The sequence below is a fragment of the Haliotis asinina genome, chromosome 2, assembly GCF_037392515.1.
Source record: "Haliotis asinina isolate JCU_RB_2024 chromosome 2, JCU_Hal_asi_v2, whole genome shotgun sequence".
NCBI lineage: Eukaryota > Metazoa > Mollusca > Gastropoda > Lepetellida > Haliotidae > Haliotis > Haliotis asinina.
In genome coordinates, this window is record NC_090281.1 from 17,655,875 (window position 1) to 17,675,425 (window position 19,551).

At 41.6% G+C, this 19,551-nt stretch overlaps 1 protein-coding gene across 2 annotated transcripts; it reads left to right on the forward strand.

Annotated features, from left to right (window-relative positions):
* Positions 1-441: 441 nt before the first annotated feature.
* LOC137272307 (uncharacterized) lies at positions 442-18,891 on the forward strand. 2 transcript variants are annotated; one of them, XM_067804670.1, is made up of 8 exons: positions 442-798; positions 1,433-1,592; positions 2,306-2,445; positions 3,906-4,091; positions 10,489-10,605; positions 11,028-11,114; positions 12,568-12,709; positions 17,561-18,891. In XM_067804670.1, the coding sequence occupies exons 1-8, from the start codon at positions 601-603 to the stop codon at positions 17,611-17,613; spliced, it is 1,083 nt and encodes a 360-aa protein (XP_067660771.1). In that variant the 5' UTR covers positions 442-600; the 3' UTR covers positions 17,614-18,891. The 2 variants fall into 2 exon arrangements, with proteins under 2 accessions (XP_067660771.1, XP_067660772.1); XM_067804671.1 differs by lacking the exons at positions 1,433-1,592; positions 2,306-2,445 and having other exon boundaries at positions 475-798.
* The last annotated feature ends 660 nt before the right edge of the window (positions 18,892-19,551 follow it).

The following is a 19,551-nucleotide window of genomic DNA, read 5'->3' on the forward strand; positions in this document are numbered from 1 at the left end:
AAGCGGCGTAATACTAGACTCGCACACACACTCTTTGTTCTTGTCCTAGACCGTAACCATGACGATCATAAACAGTTTTTGTTGTTTTTAACTATAGAACAAAGCACATATCGCTACAGCTTTTTCACCTTGACCTGATCAAGTGAGTACGAATACATTGGTAGGGACCATGTTACAACTGGATGAGACTATTATTATGAAGGGGTGCACCAACAAGTCCGAAGAGCCGAGACATCTCAGTGTCGGGAAATCGTCAGCAATGGCCTTTCTTTTAAAAAGGAAGCTATAGGTGGTTTAATGTTTCTGATTTTGGGTGCAAAGAATCCATGTACGCATGTTTCGTACGAACGTAATAATAATAACATTCTCTGCTCCCCCATTTACTTATTTCGACCTGTCGTTTATGCCATTTGACCTCTGGGGTCAAACTGAGCAAGCTGTATAGATGCTGTGTGCCCGATCTGATTACTCCGACAGTCGCCAGATCGTGCCAGAGCGGAAGGTCGTATGGTTAACAAATACTCGGCAAGCAGAGCAGTTAACTAACACCGACGAAGACGACGTCGTTCAGTCGACGACATATCTAGGTAGAAACTGAAGATGTCCATGTCGTCCCACGACTACGGTTCTCCACTCCCGCACCAGGCCACGAACCTTGTGCCGCCGACCTGCGGAGCATACGGCAGCACCAACGACGATCGGGACGCGGTGACGGGCGACGGTAACGATGGCCAGGGCACGTCGTTCGAGGAAATGGGGATACCAAGACGTCGGTTGCTGCGCTGTATTGATGGGATGGTGAGTGAGTGAAAGAGGGAGACCCTTTGTCGTTGGCCGCACGCCAGTTTCCGCAAATATATATGGAACATTCCCGGAATTCTTGTTAAAAACACGCAACATTACCAACTGTCAGGGACAACAAAACTTGTCATAATCATTTCAGGATTTAAAGTTTTACAAAGTGTGATGCCCATGTTATCTTACCTGCGTTCTTAGTATACAGTGTCAAATTGGGATGTTCCTGCTAAAACTATGACACTGTGCCTGGCAGAGGGATCCATGTTAAAATTTCAAAAAAGTGTCTGTGTAGTCTAGCACTGTTAAAACGATCTTAGTCCGGATTTGGAATGATGTTCGTATTTTCAACCACCCATCTCCCTTGTGCCAACCCCATGAATTGGTATCTGTGAAAAAATGATAACGTACGTCATGACCAATACAAATCCATGTGCCTCACGGTCCCCGACCTTGAAATAAAGAGAGAAGGTGTCACGAGCCAACGATTCAACCATTGGGCGCTAAGCAGGTAGCCAATGTAGTTATTGTTGGATTGGGGTGGAGTGGTCCTGATGCACTGATGCACTGATGCACTGATGCACTTAACATTACAGTAACCGTATGAATAACTGACTAAAATAAAGTCGTATTTCAGATTCGGAGGTTCCAGGATGCTGAATGGTACGAAAAGGTGTACCTCATTGTGTCTACACTCGCCATGATGATATCCCTTGGCTTAACCTCCTACAGGCTACACACTGTGGACAAATACGATACAGATTTCCTGTTCGAACTCTTCGTCTTCGTCAGTACATGTGCGCCTCTCCTAATTAACAAATTTTTGGTATTTGAAAATCTGTAAATGGTAAAAAGGCTTATTAAGTCAATAAAAATATATTGCGATTACACTTTAAAGGCTGGTCGGATTACTACAAGTAAGTGAAAGTTAAATCTCTACAGGTACCTGTGATTGATACACTGGTATTAATAGTCATATTTCGTTTCAATTTCGTGAAATTGTATGCCTTAGTCTTATCACGATTTGCTGATTGCAGATATTCTTTTTAAAGTTTCGAACCTGACAAATGGTCTGTGTGGTTTACTCGAAATATGCGAAAAAACCTTCATAGCTGCGATCGCTATCTTTGTTGATGCCGACTGGGATAATCTACAATCTCTATAAAGACTCCCTGATACTGACAAACTCGGTTGTAACGGCGGCTTAGCTGATTTGCTACTGTGAGAATGCGGAGCCAGCAAAGGGAGGCAATAAAATAATCGGGCCGAGCCGTAGATGCGTCCAAGCTATAGTCAGAGACCATATAATAGGTTATTATATGGTCTGTGGTATAGTGGAGATTTATCGGAACGTATACCCTGGAGATATCGCGGATGCCAATGAAGCTGACTAACACATTTGCTTATTTCTTTACAAACCAGGCGGGTACGCTGTTCAAAGACTGAAATGTCATTCAAAGCACCATTAACATCATCTTGCTCACTCACTCAAGATATTCTTCATCCGTAGTCTTCTGCTGTTATTATCTCGTGCATGGGGTACTGAAGGAACGTCGCTATGAAATGTTTATACTCGCCACAATCACCGCCATCATGGTCAGCTACATCATCGTCAACTATTCCCGAGGATTGCGGGACACTATCAAACTGGTTGGTTAACAAATACATAATCATTAATATGAATGATATAATATCATCATTATGACATATTTTTCAGTCACCAAACAATATGATTCTAAAATAGAAGATCTATATGTGATCTAAATATGTACAAGTTGTTAATTAGAGCATACTGTCAAAACCAAACTTAGGTGACGACAATTAGTAACAGATTATCCTTTCAGCCCAGTTTGCTTATGTATATTCTGTTCAGTTCAAATCAGTACAGGTAGGGTAAAGAGGATCGGTTCATTTCACTTTTATTCCAGTTCAGTTCAGTTCAGCCCAGCTCAGGTGTATTCAGTTCGGGTCGGGAGAAAGTGGGCCAGTTCATTTCACTTTTATTCCAGTTTAGTACAGCTCAGCCCAGCTCAGGCGTATTCAGTTCGGGTCGGGAGAAAGTGGGTCAGTTCATTTCACTTTTATTCCAGTTCAGTTCAGTTCAGCCCAGCTCAGGTGTATTCAGTTCGGGTCGGGAGAAAGTGGGCCAGTTCATTTCACTTTTATTCCAGTTCAGTTCAGTTCAGCCCAGCTCAGGTGTATTCAGTTCGGGTCGGGAGAAAGTGGGCCAGTTCATTTCACTTTTATTCCAGTTCAGTTCAGTTCAGCCCAGCTCAGGTGTATTCAGTTCGGGTCGGGAGAAAGTGGGCCAGTTCATTTCACTTTTATTCCAGTTTAGTACAGCTCAGCCCAGCTCAGGTGTATTCAGTTCGGGTCGGGAGAAAGTGGGCCAGTTCATTTCACTTTTATTCCAGTTTAGTACAGCTCAGCCCAGCTCAGGCGTATTCAGTTCGGGTCGGGAGAAAGTGGGCCAGTTCATTTCACTTTTATTCCAGTTTAGTACAGCTCAGCCCAGCTCAGGTGTATTCAGTTCGGGTCGGGAGAAAGTGGGCCAGTTCATTTCACTTTTATTCCAGTTTAGTACAGCTCAGTCCAGCACAGGCGTATTCAGTTCGGGTCGGGAGAAAGTGGGCCAGTTCATTTCACTTTTATTCCAGTTTAGTACAGCTCAGCCCAGCTCAGGTGTATTCAGTTCGGGTCGGGAGAAAGTGGGCCAGTTCATTTCACTTTTATTCCAGTTTAGTACAGCTCAGCCCAGCTCAGGCGTATTCAGTTCGGGTCGGGAGAAAGTGGGCCAGTTCATTTCACTTTTATTCCAGTTTAGTACAGCTCAGCCCAGCTCAGGTGTATTCAGTTCGGGTCGGGAGAAAGTGGGCCAGTTCATTTCACTTTTATTCCAGTTTAGTACAGCTCAGCCCAGCTCAGGCGTATTCAGTTCGGGTCGGGAGAAAGTGGGCCAGTTCATTTCACTTTTATTCCAGTTCAGTTCAGTTCAGCGCAGTTCACTTTTATTCAGTTCTGTTCAGTTTTGTTCAGCTCATCTGATCTCAGTTCAGTCCAGATCGGTTTAATCTTATTCATCTCACTTCAGCTTGTTTCCTTCGTATCAGGCCCGAATGATCTTTTCGTGCTGCATGGCGCCCGTGGTGGTGATTGTGGGATTGATTTTGGGATGCAAGTATCGCCCATCAGGGTATCTCATCTGCAGAACAGTCGGTGGCATGCCCGAGCTGCAGGACATGTGCAACAAACTCTTCCTCTTCCTTGACCTTCTGTCGTTTGACTTACAACTCGGGGTAAGCATTCTAGTGTTTACTGTGTCAACATACCCGCTTTAGGTTGTATAATCATTCTGCTCATACCGAGCATGTTTTTTAATTTTTTTGTCCAGACTCGACGGTCTACAGGTAGCCATGATGTATCTAGAGTATACAGAGTCAAAATAAAAGCGTCACAATTTATGTTTTTAAATGAAAAATACATTTTAGCATTATTGTGGGGTGCACGATGTTTGGCTTGACTTACTGACTTCAGTCTGATGTGGTGAGTCGTTTCTTGGGATCGTATATGCAAATTAATAACATGATTCCAGGAAACTGTCTACGATAACAATTCATATTTTCACGTGCCACCGATGTCGTGAATTTATCATTGCACATGCGTGCATCGCACATGTTCCCATCAACTGTATGTAAACTTTAAAAAATTAAAGTACCATTTTTCCAGTATCGATGAAATCACCTAAGGCACTGCTATTGTCGGATCTGCCGCTGGAGGAGGGCACTTTGACGCGTTTGTAAATGTTGCTTTTTAGTTGCACGGCGTACACTTTGCCAACAATTTTGGGTTCATCAAATACGTGTATGTCTCCGAGGTCAGAGATAGCTATGTTGGCGCATTTTCTCAGTCACATGGTCGTTCCTGGACCAGAAACTTGAGTCATTGTTTAATGTGCAGCCTGATGCTGACGAATTTAAATATTAAACAGGACTTACCTGAAAGGTGAAGTTTGATATTAATTCCGTGGACCTATGGAGTACTGAGGTATAACGTACGTCATTGTTTTATGTGCAGCCTAATGATGAAGAATGTTAAATTCTTTTGCCTCGTGATAATTTCTTGAACCATGAAGCCGAAAACAATTCGGTTCTACCTTCGTTGTACTTTTACATTTACAATGGCACAGCTATCAGGAACTTGTAAGATCATGTGCCTTGAACGTTGTCCATTGTGCTCAGCTGATCGAGATGAATGCACAGCTCGTGGTAGACGATCCGGCTTGGTAATCTCGAATCCGTTACTTTGTTTCGAGGTCGTTTTTCTTTTGACGGTGTGTCATTCAAGAGTTCTCGGGAGGCCGCTTTACCGAGCAACATCGAGTTCCCCCGACATGTTATTGATCACGTGATGCAGTTGCTTCCCACTTTCGAGCTTTTTTTATCGACGTGTTTGAACATTATAGGCTTTTGGTCATAAATGTAAATACGGTATATGCTTGGTTTAACCACCCGATGAAGTTCTAGCCGAACCAATTCAATTTCGTGTGGTGTATGACCACCAGGTGTGGTGTCACATTGAGTGACACTCGTCGCGATGAACTGAGAACTGAATGTGTCACGTGCACTACCAGATCAGATGCATCCTGAAAGAAAGCAGTGTACCACTTCCGCAGGACAAGACGTGGATGCTAACGAACACATTTGCCGGGGTCCGGACCATGGTTTATTATGTATGGTGGAACGTGATCTGTGACAGAAGGGTTACTACATGGAGACTTGAGTAATGAATGTGAGATGATCGTATGAACTTGGAGCAGCAGCTGTTGTCACAGACAATTGGAAAATATTTAAGCTGGACAGGTCGAAAGGGTTTACTAGTGCCTGCACCATCCGCCTGAACAATTCCATTCGAATGTACGTGTGGGCACCGCTGGGTGTGCAGGCGCTGACACCTTCTGACATCGTTGGTTAAGGCCTGGAGGATCCATAGCCACCAGCAGTCAAAAGCTGGCATGAACCCAGACGTCAATAACGCGAGTCGAGTTGAGCTGCAGCAAGAAATGGGCGTCATGGCGCCACCCCTGACACCAGAAGTAGTAAACCTACAACAGCAGCCTCATCCTCCTTCAGGAAAACGTCGATCGCAACACGGTTCTGGTGGTTGGGATCACGGTCAGGTCATGCCTCATTTGGTTAAAAATTCCTTAGCGGCGACGTACACCAGAGCGGCCCCAATGACGACGAATGCACATTTTAACATTGGTCACGCACGGGGTGTGCTTTCGAAGATGACGATCTCACAGCTATGGTGAAGGGGCATAAGTCTATAGCCGACGCGATCGGGAACCGATTTTGCTTTCTGCTCAACTTTGAACTGCTGTAGGGTCACATGCCGATAGAGTCACAAGCTGCGCTAGGCTGGAATACAAACCCCATGTTTAATGTTTATAGCCACAATATTTTTACAGAGAGCGGCAACCCCGGCAACTATACCATTGACAATGTTTCATTGGCGCGTGAAAAGGTCACAAATCCAGATTTGACTCGTCAAATTCACAACCAGTATTCGGGAACATTAACCATCTTGTACGTGCTGCATCATCAGAAGATCATCGCGAATAAAAGCTACACGTTGCACGATATCAATGTCAGCATGCCCGTTAAATCAATGAAGGGCATTTTCATCATTATGGTGGAAGAATTTTCACGTTTCAAAGAGTCAACGAAAAATATTGGACTACGAGATTATCAAAGTGTAAGTGACCACTGAGGGCGTGCCCACTTGAAACAGCTGTTCAGCCAAGCCAAACTCACCAGCAGTTGGACGAGATAAAAAAGAATATCAAGCGCCCACTGGAAACCAAGACAATCATCAAGGATCCAGGTCTCATCTACTTGACCTTAGGACAGTACCTGACCACCATATGTGCTCTGGCTGGACATGTGATCCATGGATGACGATCGGTTGCATGGCAGTGGTAGACATGTCGGCAGCATGGGAATCACCATCCAAATCACCAAGAAGGCTCAAACCAGAGATAAATTAAATTTATATTTTTATGTGATTATGGATGCGCATTTTGACTAATATATTCAATATTTCATTATCCATCTGCCTCGCGATTCGCAATCCATCATCATGTGCGGTCAGATCGGATGCAGCTAATCGGCTTTCATGATATGCTGAAAGGGTATTATGTCCGACTTTGCACGTGAACAAGACCTACATGGAGAGAGCATGTTGCTGATGACGGACTGGTATGTGCACAAAATGGATCTGGGAACACGTCTAAAGACTGGTTGAATTGTTCTTCACAAAAACTTAAAGGGGAGTCGATGCTGTTCATCCTTGACGCCTGCAACACCAGCAAGGAGATTGATGCGAAATGGAAATGTCACAATTTGCCCCTGGAGCAACAGCAGACCACGCAAGCCGAGTATGAGTAAAACGAGCAACTGGTGTGTTAAAATCACACTGTTCAAACAATGTCCCCGATTTCGTCTAAAAAATTTCAAAGGCTCATTGTACCTGTATCTTAATTTGCCACCCTGCTACAAGAAAAAAAATGCATAAAAAAATGGCGTCGATTGTATGAGGATATCGATCAGATCCAATTTGATCCAGCCAGTGCTCTTTTGGTGCTATCCTGACGACCGGCTCAGGTGGGACAGAACGCTCTCATAGCCATCAAGGTGTTCGTACATGAAGGGAACAATATAATCATCCGCATGATCAGCTCGATGAATGGACACCAGTCGATCAATTTATTCATGATCCAGACAGGTGACTATGCGGCATGGATAAAACGTCTGAACAGACAGTTGCACGACCAGTCGAAATGCAACAGTGAAACGCATTTTTGGGTACGGGGCAGAATCGAATTGACATGCCCGATCGCAATAACAACATCTTGAAAACTGTCATCCACAACAAACAAATGCTTGTGCTTACGTCATCTATGCCGACTTTGAAGCCCTCATAAAAAACGTTGATACATACACCGTCGCTCCGTCCCCAAAAAACAAATTCACGTACAAAATGTGAGAGGTGCGGGTTCAGGTATGTGGTCATTTAATGCAACAGACAAGCGGGCTCTCCTGTGATGTACAGGGGTCCCGACACAGCTAAAACAATTCTCATGTACTAGCAAAACGAATAGAAAACCATCAGGGAAAAACTGCTCACCGTCATCCCGACACGCATGACCCCATACGACTGACGAGATCACAAAATATTGACTCACCATCACATGCCTGCAATGAACCGCTGAATAGGGATGTTGTGAGAGATTGTTGCCACGTTGCCTGTAAGTACCAAGGTGCAGCTCAACCTGAATCGATCCTAAAAACATCCAGATCCATGTGGTGTTTCCCAATCTTCACGGTTACCATTCTCACCTGATCATGAAGGCCATATCAAAGGTCAGCAGCAACCTAATGTGCATCTCCAAAAACATGGAAAATTACATCTCCTTCAAGTTAGGTGGTCTGACATTCATCGACAGCATTCACTTCCTGCTGTTATCATTAGACCTCTAGTGAAGGCTAACGATCCGAACGACCTCGATGTCACCCGCGAAACACCAACGCCCTCTGCTGCTGAGGAAGGACGTCTACCCCTATGGCTGGCCCTGATTACCTCCCATCAACAGATTTTACACCAACTTGACCGAGTCGGACATCTCCCAGGACAATTAAGTGCACACCCTCAACATGTGGGACAAACTGGGCTGCAAGAATTTGGGCGACTACCATGACATGTACTTGAAACACTACGTGAAGCTGCTTGCTGACATATTTGACATATTCAGAAAAACGTGCTTGAAACAGTACAACCTACACCCCGCGTGGTGTTTTAGTTGAAAAGCTGAAACCGTTCACCCACAACATGCACCTATTTGTCAAGAAAACACGCTAGCAATGGGAATGTGAAAGGCTACAACCCGAGCAAACCCACCAGTCACCTCCTCGATGCCAACAATCGACGCCAACAACGACTTGACCATGAGTCAGCATCTACCCACGTAGGGGTTCAAATGGGTCTTCTCCTGACATCGACATCCATAGTATGATGCTGCATTCCAACAAACACTACATCCTCGAAGGGGACCTTGGCTATCCCACAGAATGACATGCCTGCATCAAGCTCAACCGGCCTGTTTACATTTATGAGAAGAGCATCCCAGGCCTATCAAAGTAACTGACGCGCAGGAATTGAAACAACAGTACGGTGATTTATGCAGGCTGCTGTACACGGACACAGATTCCCTGCTGATGGACATTTACACCAATGACGAAACACATGCACAACCAAAACCAAAGAGACCACGTGATGCACGAAATCGTCAACGAAAAAAGCAAGTCTTTTTGATAGCGCTCCAGAGTTGCCTCCCTTGACTGGTTGTAAATCTTGTTGACGTCTGGTTATTAAGAAAGTTTTAACTGAATGGCAATACAGCCACGCTTTGCTCAAATGTTCCCGAAACTGTGTCAATATGTATTGAGGCTGGTTTGTTGTGCTGAGGGACATACACGGAATTACACACGGACATACACTGGGGATGATACTGGAGTTGAGTGTCTCTGCCCATCATCGACTGTTTATCATCGGTATCATCTGACCTAAAAGACTGACACTTCGTGCCTGACTGCTCTCGAAATGGAAGCAGGCTCCTTTTAGTACTTGTGCTCACTCTGTAGTACTCATATTCTGGTGAGAGAGAGAGAGAGAGAGAGAGAGAGAGAGAAAGTTGGATTTGGATTTTGCAGCTAGCGTCTCTAGTACTGTGTAAAGCAACCACGAATACCCCGAGGCATGTTTGCTGTTATCCTGTTGCTCATTTAGCAATGAGGGCAGCACTAAGTTCAAAGAGGGTGCCTGCTAGGTGCAGCACTGACATCAGTGAGATTGTTAGCTGGAGATTGTTAGCTAGGGAGGAGTGCTGGACATGGCGTGACATGTCTTGCTGCTGTAAGAATGGTGTTTCAATCCTACCACGTCATTGGTGTAAATGTCCATCAGCAGGGAATCTGTGTACGTGTACAGCAGCTTGCATAAATCACCGTACTGTTGTTTCAATTCCTGCGCATCAGTTACTTTGATAGGCCTGGGATGCTCTTCTCATAAATGTAAACAGGCCGGTTGAGCTTGATGCAGGCATGTCATTCTGTGGGATAGCCAAGGTGCCCAACACGTTGTGCACGTTGGCACATCGTCCTCCTGATCGGCGTTGGTCATCGACGTTATGTCTTTCGGCATCCGGTCCTTAACGCAGTGTTTTGACATATGAATTCTGACATATGAATGTCCGTAAATAGCATGGTCAATACAGATTAATATCATTCCTGCATTTTTAATGTATGCAGGTGTTTACTACAGTGTCTTTGAGTGTTTGCTTCAAATAAAGCATTAAGGAACGGTGTATGGTCACACTGACGGACATTTCTGTAGTAATCTGTATATCTTTTTATCTTGTTTTATTGTGCATTTCCATGATTCAGAGATGTTTATACTACATCTCAGACCAGCGTATGTGATTGGCACAACACGACTATGTAATAGTTCAAGTCGGTACTACTATACCGTTTCCCATACAAAACACAAGGTGAGCTACTGTACCCATAATGTGCTTGTCATGTGAAGGTATAAATGATTAACTGCACAGCATGGCTCATGTATTTAAATTTGTTTCAGATCACTATGGCTTTGTTCACTCATGTAAATGACCCCGATGTCGACACTCTTGACTTCGTTGTTCTCGGTGTCGGCGGCGCCATATCCATTGTTTGGTTCGCCTTGGGATATACGAGTGTGAGCAAAGTTAAATAATATTAGGAATTAAATGCTTCTTTAAATGAAAAAAATCAATCGAATCAGGTAGCATATTTTCGCCAACATTGTAAGTCTGGGTGTCACGGTATGTCACGTTCTAAACACTTTAAAACATTACAATGAGACTTTATTAATGACGCCTAGTATATGAAACACCGTATTTGGACAGGACCTATATCTAATCACACTGTATGGGTCATGGGAGTTCCCACATTAAAAAATATATATTTTTGTACCCAAACTGCCAACGTTGTATACATACTGAAATATTTGCCTCTTTTGGAGTTTCATGATGAACTACTGAAGAGTGTTTTTCTCATGTAACATGTATCATCAAACATTGTTCCATCATAACATGAAGTGTTTGCATTGTATTCACAGTTATAACTGAATTGTTGCAGGTGCAACGTGAGAGCAAGATTTTGACCTACCTATTCACTGTTCTTAGTCCTCTGGAGCTGTGCTATGTCATTTATAAAATTACCATGGTAAGATACAAAAAGCGTCAGTATACCCAGTAAGTACTCCTACACATATCAGAAGGATTGGCAGAGCCTGGTAACAAACACTCATCTCTAAAAAAGTAAAGTAAACTAAACCCAAACTAAATATAGCCTAACATAGAGTAGTTACTGCCTAGAATGTGGTAACTATGCTCGAAACGAAGAACCGGCAGTAAAAACTACCCTAAAATAAAGAAGGTTTATCATGGAATAATCTGGATACACCCCGTGACGACCACTGAGGACGGGAGATAAGTTGAGACTGATGCCCACCTGTTGCGAGAATGACCCGCTGGCAAGACTCAGACCTGAGCCCCGTTCCTCAAAATGATCGTAGCGGTACGACTGTCGTAACTCCCATACCTTAACACAGACTTACAACAGTCGTAACTCCCATACTTTAACATAGACTTGCGACAGTCGTAACTCCCATACTTTAACACAGACTTACAACAGTCGTAACTCCCATACTTTAACATAGACTTACGACAGTCGTAACTCCCATACTTAACATAGACTGACGACAGTCGTAACTCCCATACTTTAACACAGACTTACGACAGTCGTAACTCCCATACTTAACATAGACTTACGACAGTCGTAACTCCCATACTTAACATAGACTGACGACAGTCGTAACTCCCATACTTTAATGTAGACTTACGACAGTCGTAACTCCCATACTTAACATAGACTGACGACAGTCGTAACTCCCATACTTAACATAGACTTACGACAGTCGTAACTCCCATACTTAACATAGACTTACGACAGTCGTAACTCCCATACTTAACATAGACTGACGACAGTCGTAACTCCCATACTTTAACACAGACTTACGACAGTCGTAACTCCCATACTTAACATAGACTGACGACAGTCGTAACTCCCATACTTTAATGTAGACTTACAATTGACGTCGCGCGACAGCAACGTTTAGGAACAGGGCTCTGGTTGACTCACCGTGTCACGTGGGATGTTCGGGTATCGAAATCTTAAAGGGACTATCCGTCTCGTGTTTACATCTCATAACGTTCACTGTGGAAAGGTCCGGGATATAGTATATACACTGTATGTTACTGTCAATGTCTGCAATCAGGCAATGTGTACAATGACTGAAATTTCCAGGCAGTCTGCACATTGCCTGATTAATTAACACAAGTTGTGTACAGATTGACTGATGGTTGAACAGAGATTACCGTCGGTTCAATTAACAATCCCGATTCACTGAATTAAAATATGTTAAACCAAACTTTCATAAAATTACCCCGTATAGACACAGAATGCTCTACAGCAATACCTGCAATTGCATTGTATTGGAGGATTCAGTACTACCCTAAGATTATCCATCACCGAAATAAACTGGAATAACTTCGCACTCCCGTTACCTAAAGTGTTCTTTCACATGTGTATGACGATGTTGCCTCTCTGCCTGCAGGCGTCTAAACATCTGGCACTGTACCCAGTCATTGCGCCGTGCTCTATCACGACGGGCTGTCTCGCAGTAGCAGTTCGGGTCACCATCATTAGCCTCACCTACCTTGTCTCCATGAACTACGGCAAAGGCCTCAAGAAAAAGGGTGAGATACAGACGACTTGTGATGCCTGGTACAAGATTGGGGTTATTCAGTTGCTGTCGGCAATATTCCACCTTTATCTGGGAAATATGCAAATGAACAAACATACTAGGCGTCATTATTAAAGAGCCAAATGGTATATAGCACATGTAAAGAAAAGTTTCCCAGAGATAAAAATAAACTAAGAGTGTCATCATAACTCTTGAAGTGTTTACAAACAGGACGCATTGTGACATACAGACAAAACGTTCAGACAGCGCTACCAAACATCAATAACATCCCAACACCCCAGAAATTGCCAAACATGAAGCACTCGTTCAGTTAATATTTTGTGCACCTTCCTCGTGCTTCGAAGACACAAGTGCACCTCATTCTCATGCTCCTTGTCAAAGTCATAAAGAAAGCGTGCGGAATCGCTTCCATTCCTCTACTAGAGCTCTCCGGAGAGAGAGCATGAACAAAACACCATTTTCTTTTTTTAAAAACCTTGTGGTTAATTAATACCAAGCGCTTAAAAGTTGCTAAAAAGCCGTCAACTTCTATCTCGCCCGCAAATGAAACCGCAGATAGGTTACGTAACTCTGCCGCCAGAGCCCTACAGTGACGTCATAGAAGGAACGGTTTCCAGTTAAATGTATATTAAATGTGTAGGACGCTCGTTATTTGCTGATTTCTCGACGTCTCTAAAGACATGCCGCAATTGTTGTGTTGCCGTCAATTGTTCCTTGGGGTCGGGTGATGATGTCACTATGCACAGATTTCCACCAGACTCCGTAGTTTGTGCTTAAAGGGGCACTGATGCGGAGCGAATAATGTTTCTCGCCAACCGTCTAATTACGGAACCAAACTGCAAATTGGTCAGCGCCCGCTCCTTCGACCGTGACGGACAAAGGAACTGGGCTCCTGTCCATATTAGCAGAATTTCTTCACCCAAAAGAGTCAGGAGGCCGGATGCCCATCATATGCCATTATTTAAAAATATCCATGGTATTCCTTGTCTGATCGTAACAAAATATCCCAGCAGTGTAGTTTTTTTCGGATGCTTGGATGGTATAGTTTGATTTGATCCTATTTCTGTGTTTTAACCTCGATATTTAATCATGTTCATGAAAATATGATGCTTGGGTGGTATAGTTAGTCAATTTTATCCTATTTCTCTGATTTTAACCTCGATATTCAATCATGTTACATGAAAATATGATGTCTACAGGCACGTAGCAAGCCATTTGTTTCAGTACGGAAGATTGCAAAGCTTTATATTTAGGTAATTTTGAGTGTTGGTTCAGCTGTGATAGCAACTATCATACGTAAATTTTGGTAGCTATGGTAGCTACAATGGTTTATTACTTATGATAATAAAAACACACAGTTGATTTATTTGAATTCGTAAACAATAAACGATGACTTTGCCTTTGGTAGAGAAATCTGAAAATTTTCTTACGTAAATAAAAAAACCCTTATTTCACCTATTTACCCAAGTACACAGCAAATGCCTGTATGTATTACTTATGTAACGAAATTCCGTTGGTATCCTCAAAACAGTTTCGGCCCATAAGTGTTTTCAGGCTGCATGCGACACAGAGATTACATGTTCCTTGCTGTAACTCGCGTTTGATGGTGTAAACCTACACGTGTTATTTGCCATCATTCTCTGGATGGTCAATTAATGAATTCATAACAGGTATAATTAGTAGTACCACCACTCAGGTTACTCAACAAAGGTTCCCATTTGGCATTTCTCCTGTCTGGAGTAAATACTCAACATTATAAATTAAGGTCTGTAACGGCAAATTTATTGTATGTTATGTTATCAGCTGAGTTACAAAAACAAACATCGATCAAAAGATTAACCGATAACACACTGATTGATTAACCACCCTTGCGTTGATTGATTGATTGCTAGCAGAATCGATATGACAAAAAACACTCACTAGATCGCGTATGTGTGTGAAATAGGATCTACATTGGCAATCTATACAATGTATAAATGTTGCTGTTATGTTAGAAATTTACTACGAGTATAAGCAGACCGTGTGTTCTTTTATTAATTTTCAAAATCATACAAATATGACAATAAACTAATTAGGGTTATGAGACAAAAAGAGACGTTCATTGGCTTCGGTATTTTTCCGTCCTGATAGTTTTTTACCATTTCTACCACTGGCAGATGATTAATCTTCAAAGTGTTTCATTTGTTTTCATAATACATTTGTAATGAAGTAAAAATGACTTCATCTCAGTTGATCTGTCTATAATTAAACTATCAGTTGCACATACGGACTGCGCAGCAGAGGTCACGAACCAGTCACGAATTCTGGGATATCATCCGGGTACTCACTGGAGAAAAACAAAAACAAAGGTTTACACCAGTCCACGGAAATTGCTCCGCATCAGTGCCCCTTTAAATTGGTTGATAGTGTGTGCGAAGTGAGCTTTGTGGAAGCCTGTGGTATATACTAAATCGGACGGTTCGTCCCCTACCACGCTTCCAGGATAGAAAATGGAGTTTCACCGAGTTTATAAAATCAAGACTGCTTACTATACATTGCTGACCAAAAGGATTTTGCATGGATATAACGCTTTCTTCCTCGGAAACGAGGTTGTGGTTGAAGTGACAATATTATCGTAAGTAATATTATATTGACCGATTCCAAGAGTGAAATTGTTATGTTGTGAGCAATGTCATGTAAAATCCTAATGTCCATCAATAAAATACATATTTTACTACCAGTAGAAAATAATTTTGATTTTGTAAGTCGGTGAAAACAAACTTAAATAGCATTCATCCTCAGACAGGGTGCCGCCATTTTTGAAAATCGTGAAGTCACGGGCTAAAGTCCGTTAGAATTATTGAGATTATGATTTTTTCTCATCATGTTAGAAAATCAAAACTACTTTTTACTAGTAGTTAAATATGCATTTGAATCATGGCCAAAAGGATTTTGCATGACACACCTTTTAACATAAGGACTTCTTCCAAGTAAGCATGGTGGGGGTCGAAGTGACATTTATATTGCAAGCAGTGTTACATTGACCTCCACCTCACTTCCAAGAGTGAAATTGTTAGGTTATAAGCAATGTCATGTAAAATCCTAATGTCCATCAATAAAAACATATTTTACTACCAGTAGAAAGTAATTGTCCTTTTGTAAGTCGGTGAAAACAAACTTAAATAGCATTCATCCCAAGACCGGGCACCGCCATTTTTGAAAATCGTGAAGTCAAATCCATTTGTATTAATGAGATTATGTATACGTTTGTTCTCATCAAGTTAGAAAATCAAAACTACATAAATATGTATTTGAATCATTACCAAACGGAGTTTGCATGACACAGCCTGTAACATAACCTAAGCGAGGCCGGGGTCGAAGTGAAAATACTGAGCGATAAATTTCTTCACTTGCTAAATTTACTTGGTTTGTAACGTTCACTCACCAGTATGTAAACACTTGTCAATAAACGTCTTTATACTTGGTCTCATAATCCTAATTACTTTATAGTCATACTTGTATGCATTTTGAAACTTAATAAAAAGAAGCGATCTGCGAATGTATAACAGGAATGTAATATGTAGACATTTCATAATTTTCCTATATGAATTATAATTCGCACCCACGCCCTAGTGTATGTCGTCTGCATCATTACACTTAACGACGAAAACAATGGTTCTGTTGAAACCTACGACAATTTATTAACAACAAAAATGCAAATATTAAAATTAAAGTTATAGGAGCAATGTCAGGCTATTACCTTCTTCGATGAATGTATCCATCAATATCCACGAAAACAAGTGATATATAATTCATCTGCAGAATTTGTAAGTGATGTGTCTTTTAACAGTCTAATATACGAAAACGTGATGTATCGTTTCAGGTTTTTCACATTGCTCTATAGTTTCTTTGTTTACCCAAGATAGCACACCTGGCAACTACTTGCATAATGTGCGTCATTCTTTTAAGAAAGTAATTTAGTTAGCCAATAATGAGCAATCAATCAATGTATTGGCGGTTAATCCTTTGAAAGAAGGGCGTTGTTTTACGTAGACACAGACACGACAGAATGTATTCAGTATAGATTAGTAAATGTACATACATAAACACTACCTTTTGACAAATCCCCCATTTAAATCCCCATAAACCTAATTAATCAATCAGCGTGTTATCGGTTAATCCTTTGATCGATCCATACAAAAGAAATGCCAAATGGGTGTCTTTGTCGGGTAATCTAAGTGGCGTTACCACTAATTATACCTGTTATAAATTCATTAACTGAGCATCAAGTGAATGATGACAAATAACGTGTAGGTTTATACCACCTAACACGGATTACAACCTAGCGACACCAAGTGATTTTGACAGAATCGTCTATGAAAACAAAGGTTGTAACTCGAAAACTAGGCAAAGCAGGAGACACAACTAAATGATAGTAGATTGTGAGAACATATAGTTTTCATTTTTCTCAACATCTTTCGCGATTTCAGGTTTGTAAAACCTGTAAACGAAATAGTTCAACCCTGAAATGTAGATGAATACTGCACATATCCTCATCTCTATACAAACTATTAAGTCACGGAGACGAGCCGCTCTGATTGGTTGAAATTTCGTTTGCGGCTGAGAATTGTGCACTGTTGACAAAAAGGTCGATTTAAGGTAATTAAAGATCGAAATGAGCATTTTTAATGACGGGGTTTCGTTTATAACGATGTCAGCAAATGATTTTGCGTTTGTACCCTATTAGAGTATATCTGAACTTTAACACGATGAGGAACGTCTATTGTCAATGCATGCATGGTGTACGTGTAGTATGTCCCAGATGTCATAGGTGTTCTATAATATATGTGTCTGTATATTTCAGTATTTGGGCGGCAAAATTCTGAGCAGTCCTCTGCAGAAACTCTCCTTCGTTAACCACACAAGGTGTATATCGACAACATGGTGCCAGCACTTTATTATACGTACAGCTTTCACATGTTACCCATCACTATATGAATGAATGATGTTTATTTATTGTTTTTCACATGCAGCCATGTATATTATATGTCATGAATAAGTGATAATTGTGTTTTAATTATGTTTGACTTTTTGGTTGCATGTGACCTTTAAGATCCGTATCAGCATTCATGTGTTACCCATCACCATGTGAACCCTTACGCCGTTTGTTTCATCCTAAAGATGATGTCCATCATATGATATCTTACACCGCCTGTATCAACCTTCACGTGGTACACTTCATCATATGATATCTTACACGCCTGTGTCAACCTTCACATGGCATCCATCATCATATGATATTTTATACCACCTGTGTCAACCTTCACATGGCATCCATCATCATATGATATCTTATACCACCTGTGTCAACCGTCACATGGCAACCATCATCATATGATATCTTACACGCCTGTGTCAACCTTCATATGACATCCATCATCATATGATATCTTATACCACCTGTGTCAACCGTCACGTGGTACACATCATCATATGATATCTTATACCACCTGTGTCAACCTTCACATGGCATCCATCATCATATGATATCTTATACCACCTGTGTCAACCTTCACATGGCATCCATCATCATATGATATCTTACACGCCTGTGTCAACCTTCACATGGCATCCATCATCATATGATATCTTATACCACCTGTGTCAACCGTCACGTGGTACACATCATCATATGATATCTTATACCACCTGTGTCAACCTTCACATGGCATCCATCATCATATGATATCTTACACGCCTGTGTCAACCGTCACATGGCAACCATCATCATATGATATCTTACACGCCTGTGTCAACCTTACGTAGACACCCACCTCAAAGTAGACAGCATCATCTGCCTCATCCATCCCTCCTGCATCAATTCCATCAACTTTGGGCTTGTAAGTAGATATCAAGAGAGATCAATGTCACTACATCCCTACAGCTTACCATCATCTAATCAAGGCAAATCAAGAATAACCATTCCCTTCCCTTTGTCCATCTGGCTTCACTGCCATTATCTGTCATCATAATAACAACCAGTAATGTCATTATACTACGCATATACTTGTTCAGTTGCATAAACCCACAAATCCTTCATTTATATATGAATGCATAATTTTGTGTATCACTTGCTTCATAATGATATTAGCCTCTTCGCACCACAACTTTTGCAATAAAAAACCTGCCAGTATATATAAGTTGTCCTTCTCAATAAGAAGACACTCATCACAGAGCAGAACATAAAAGCAGGGGGCACTTTCTGCATTGTGGAACCTAATATACTCACATGCATGAGAAAAGCAAGTATTTTATCCAAAGAGGAAGCAAACTCGGCACTCTAAACCGATATGAGTTAGTGGCATTTAGTAAAGCCTGATGGTGTTATCAATCATTTTTGTTTAGTTTTGCAAGGCCTGAGCAAAAACACATCAACAGAAGAAATCACCAAAATGCACAGTACCTATGAACATGTGGGTGTCATGGAAACATTTCTCACAAAATCCAACAAGTGCGAATTGTCACCAACATTTGTGGGTATAAGACTGTGCAAAACATTTCGTCTATAACTCTTTGTTCAACAACATCATGCTAAACTCAAGATGCTGCCTGTCATTTAGATGTAAACGTAACCACGATTTACCATCCAAAACATTGATACAATGCAATGCGGACCACATGACTTTCCTTGAAGTGGTCGTCCTAGCATGAACAGTACATTACCCCTCAACACCAGCGAAATCCAGTTTTGTCATCGCCTTCACCTTTCCTAAACTTAATGATGTCATCAGTCTTGGTAGCCAATGAAATGTCCTCACAAAATTTTTATGTTTATCTGGACCTGTTTATATTACT

What these genes read in the sequence shown, in the direction of transcription:
- LOC137272307 (XM_067804670.1), top strand. Translation starts at nt 601, where the DNA reads ATGTCCATGTCGTCCCACGACTACGGTTCTCCACTCCCGCACCAGGCC. An exon ending in CTTCGTCTTCGTCAGTACAT is followed by an intron (nt 1,593 to 2,305) that starts GTGCGCCTCTCC and finishes CTTCATCCGTAG; the next exon opens with TCTTCTGCTGTTATTATCTC. An exon ending in TGCGGGACACTATCAAACTG is followed by an intron (nt 2,446 to 3,905) that starts GTTGGTTAACAA and finishes CCTTCGTATCAG; the next exon opens with GCCCGAATGATCTTTTCGTG.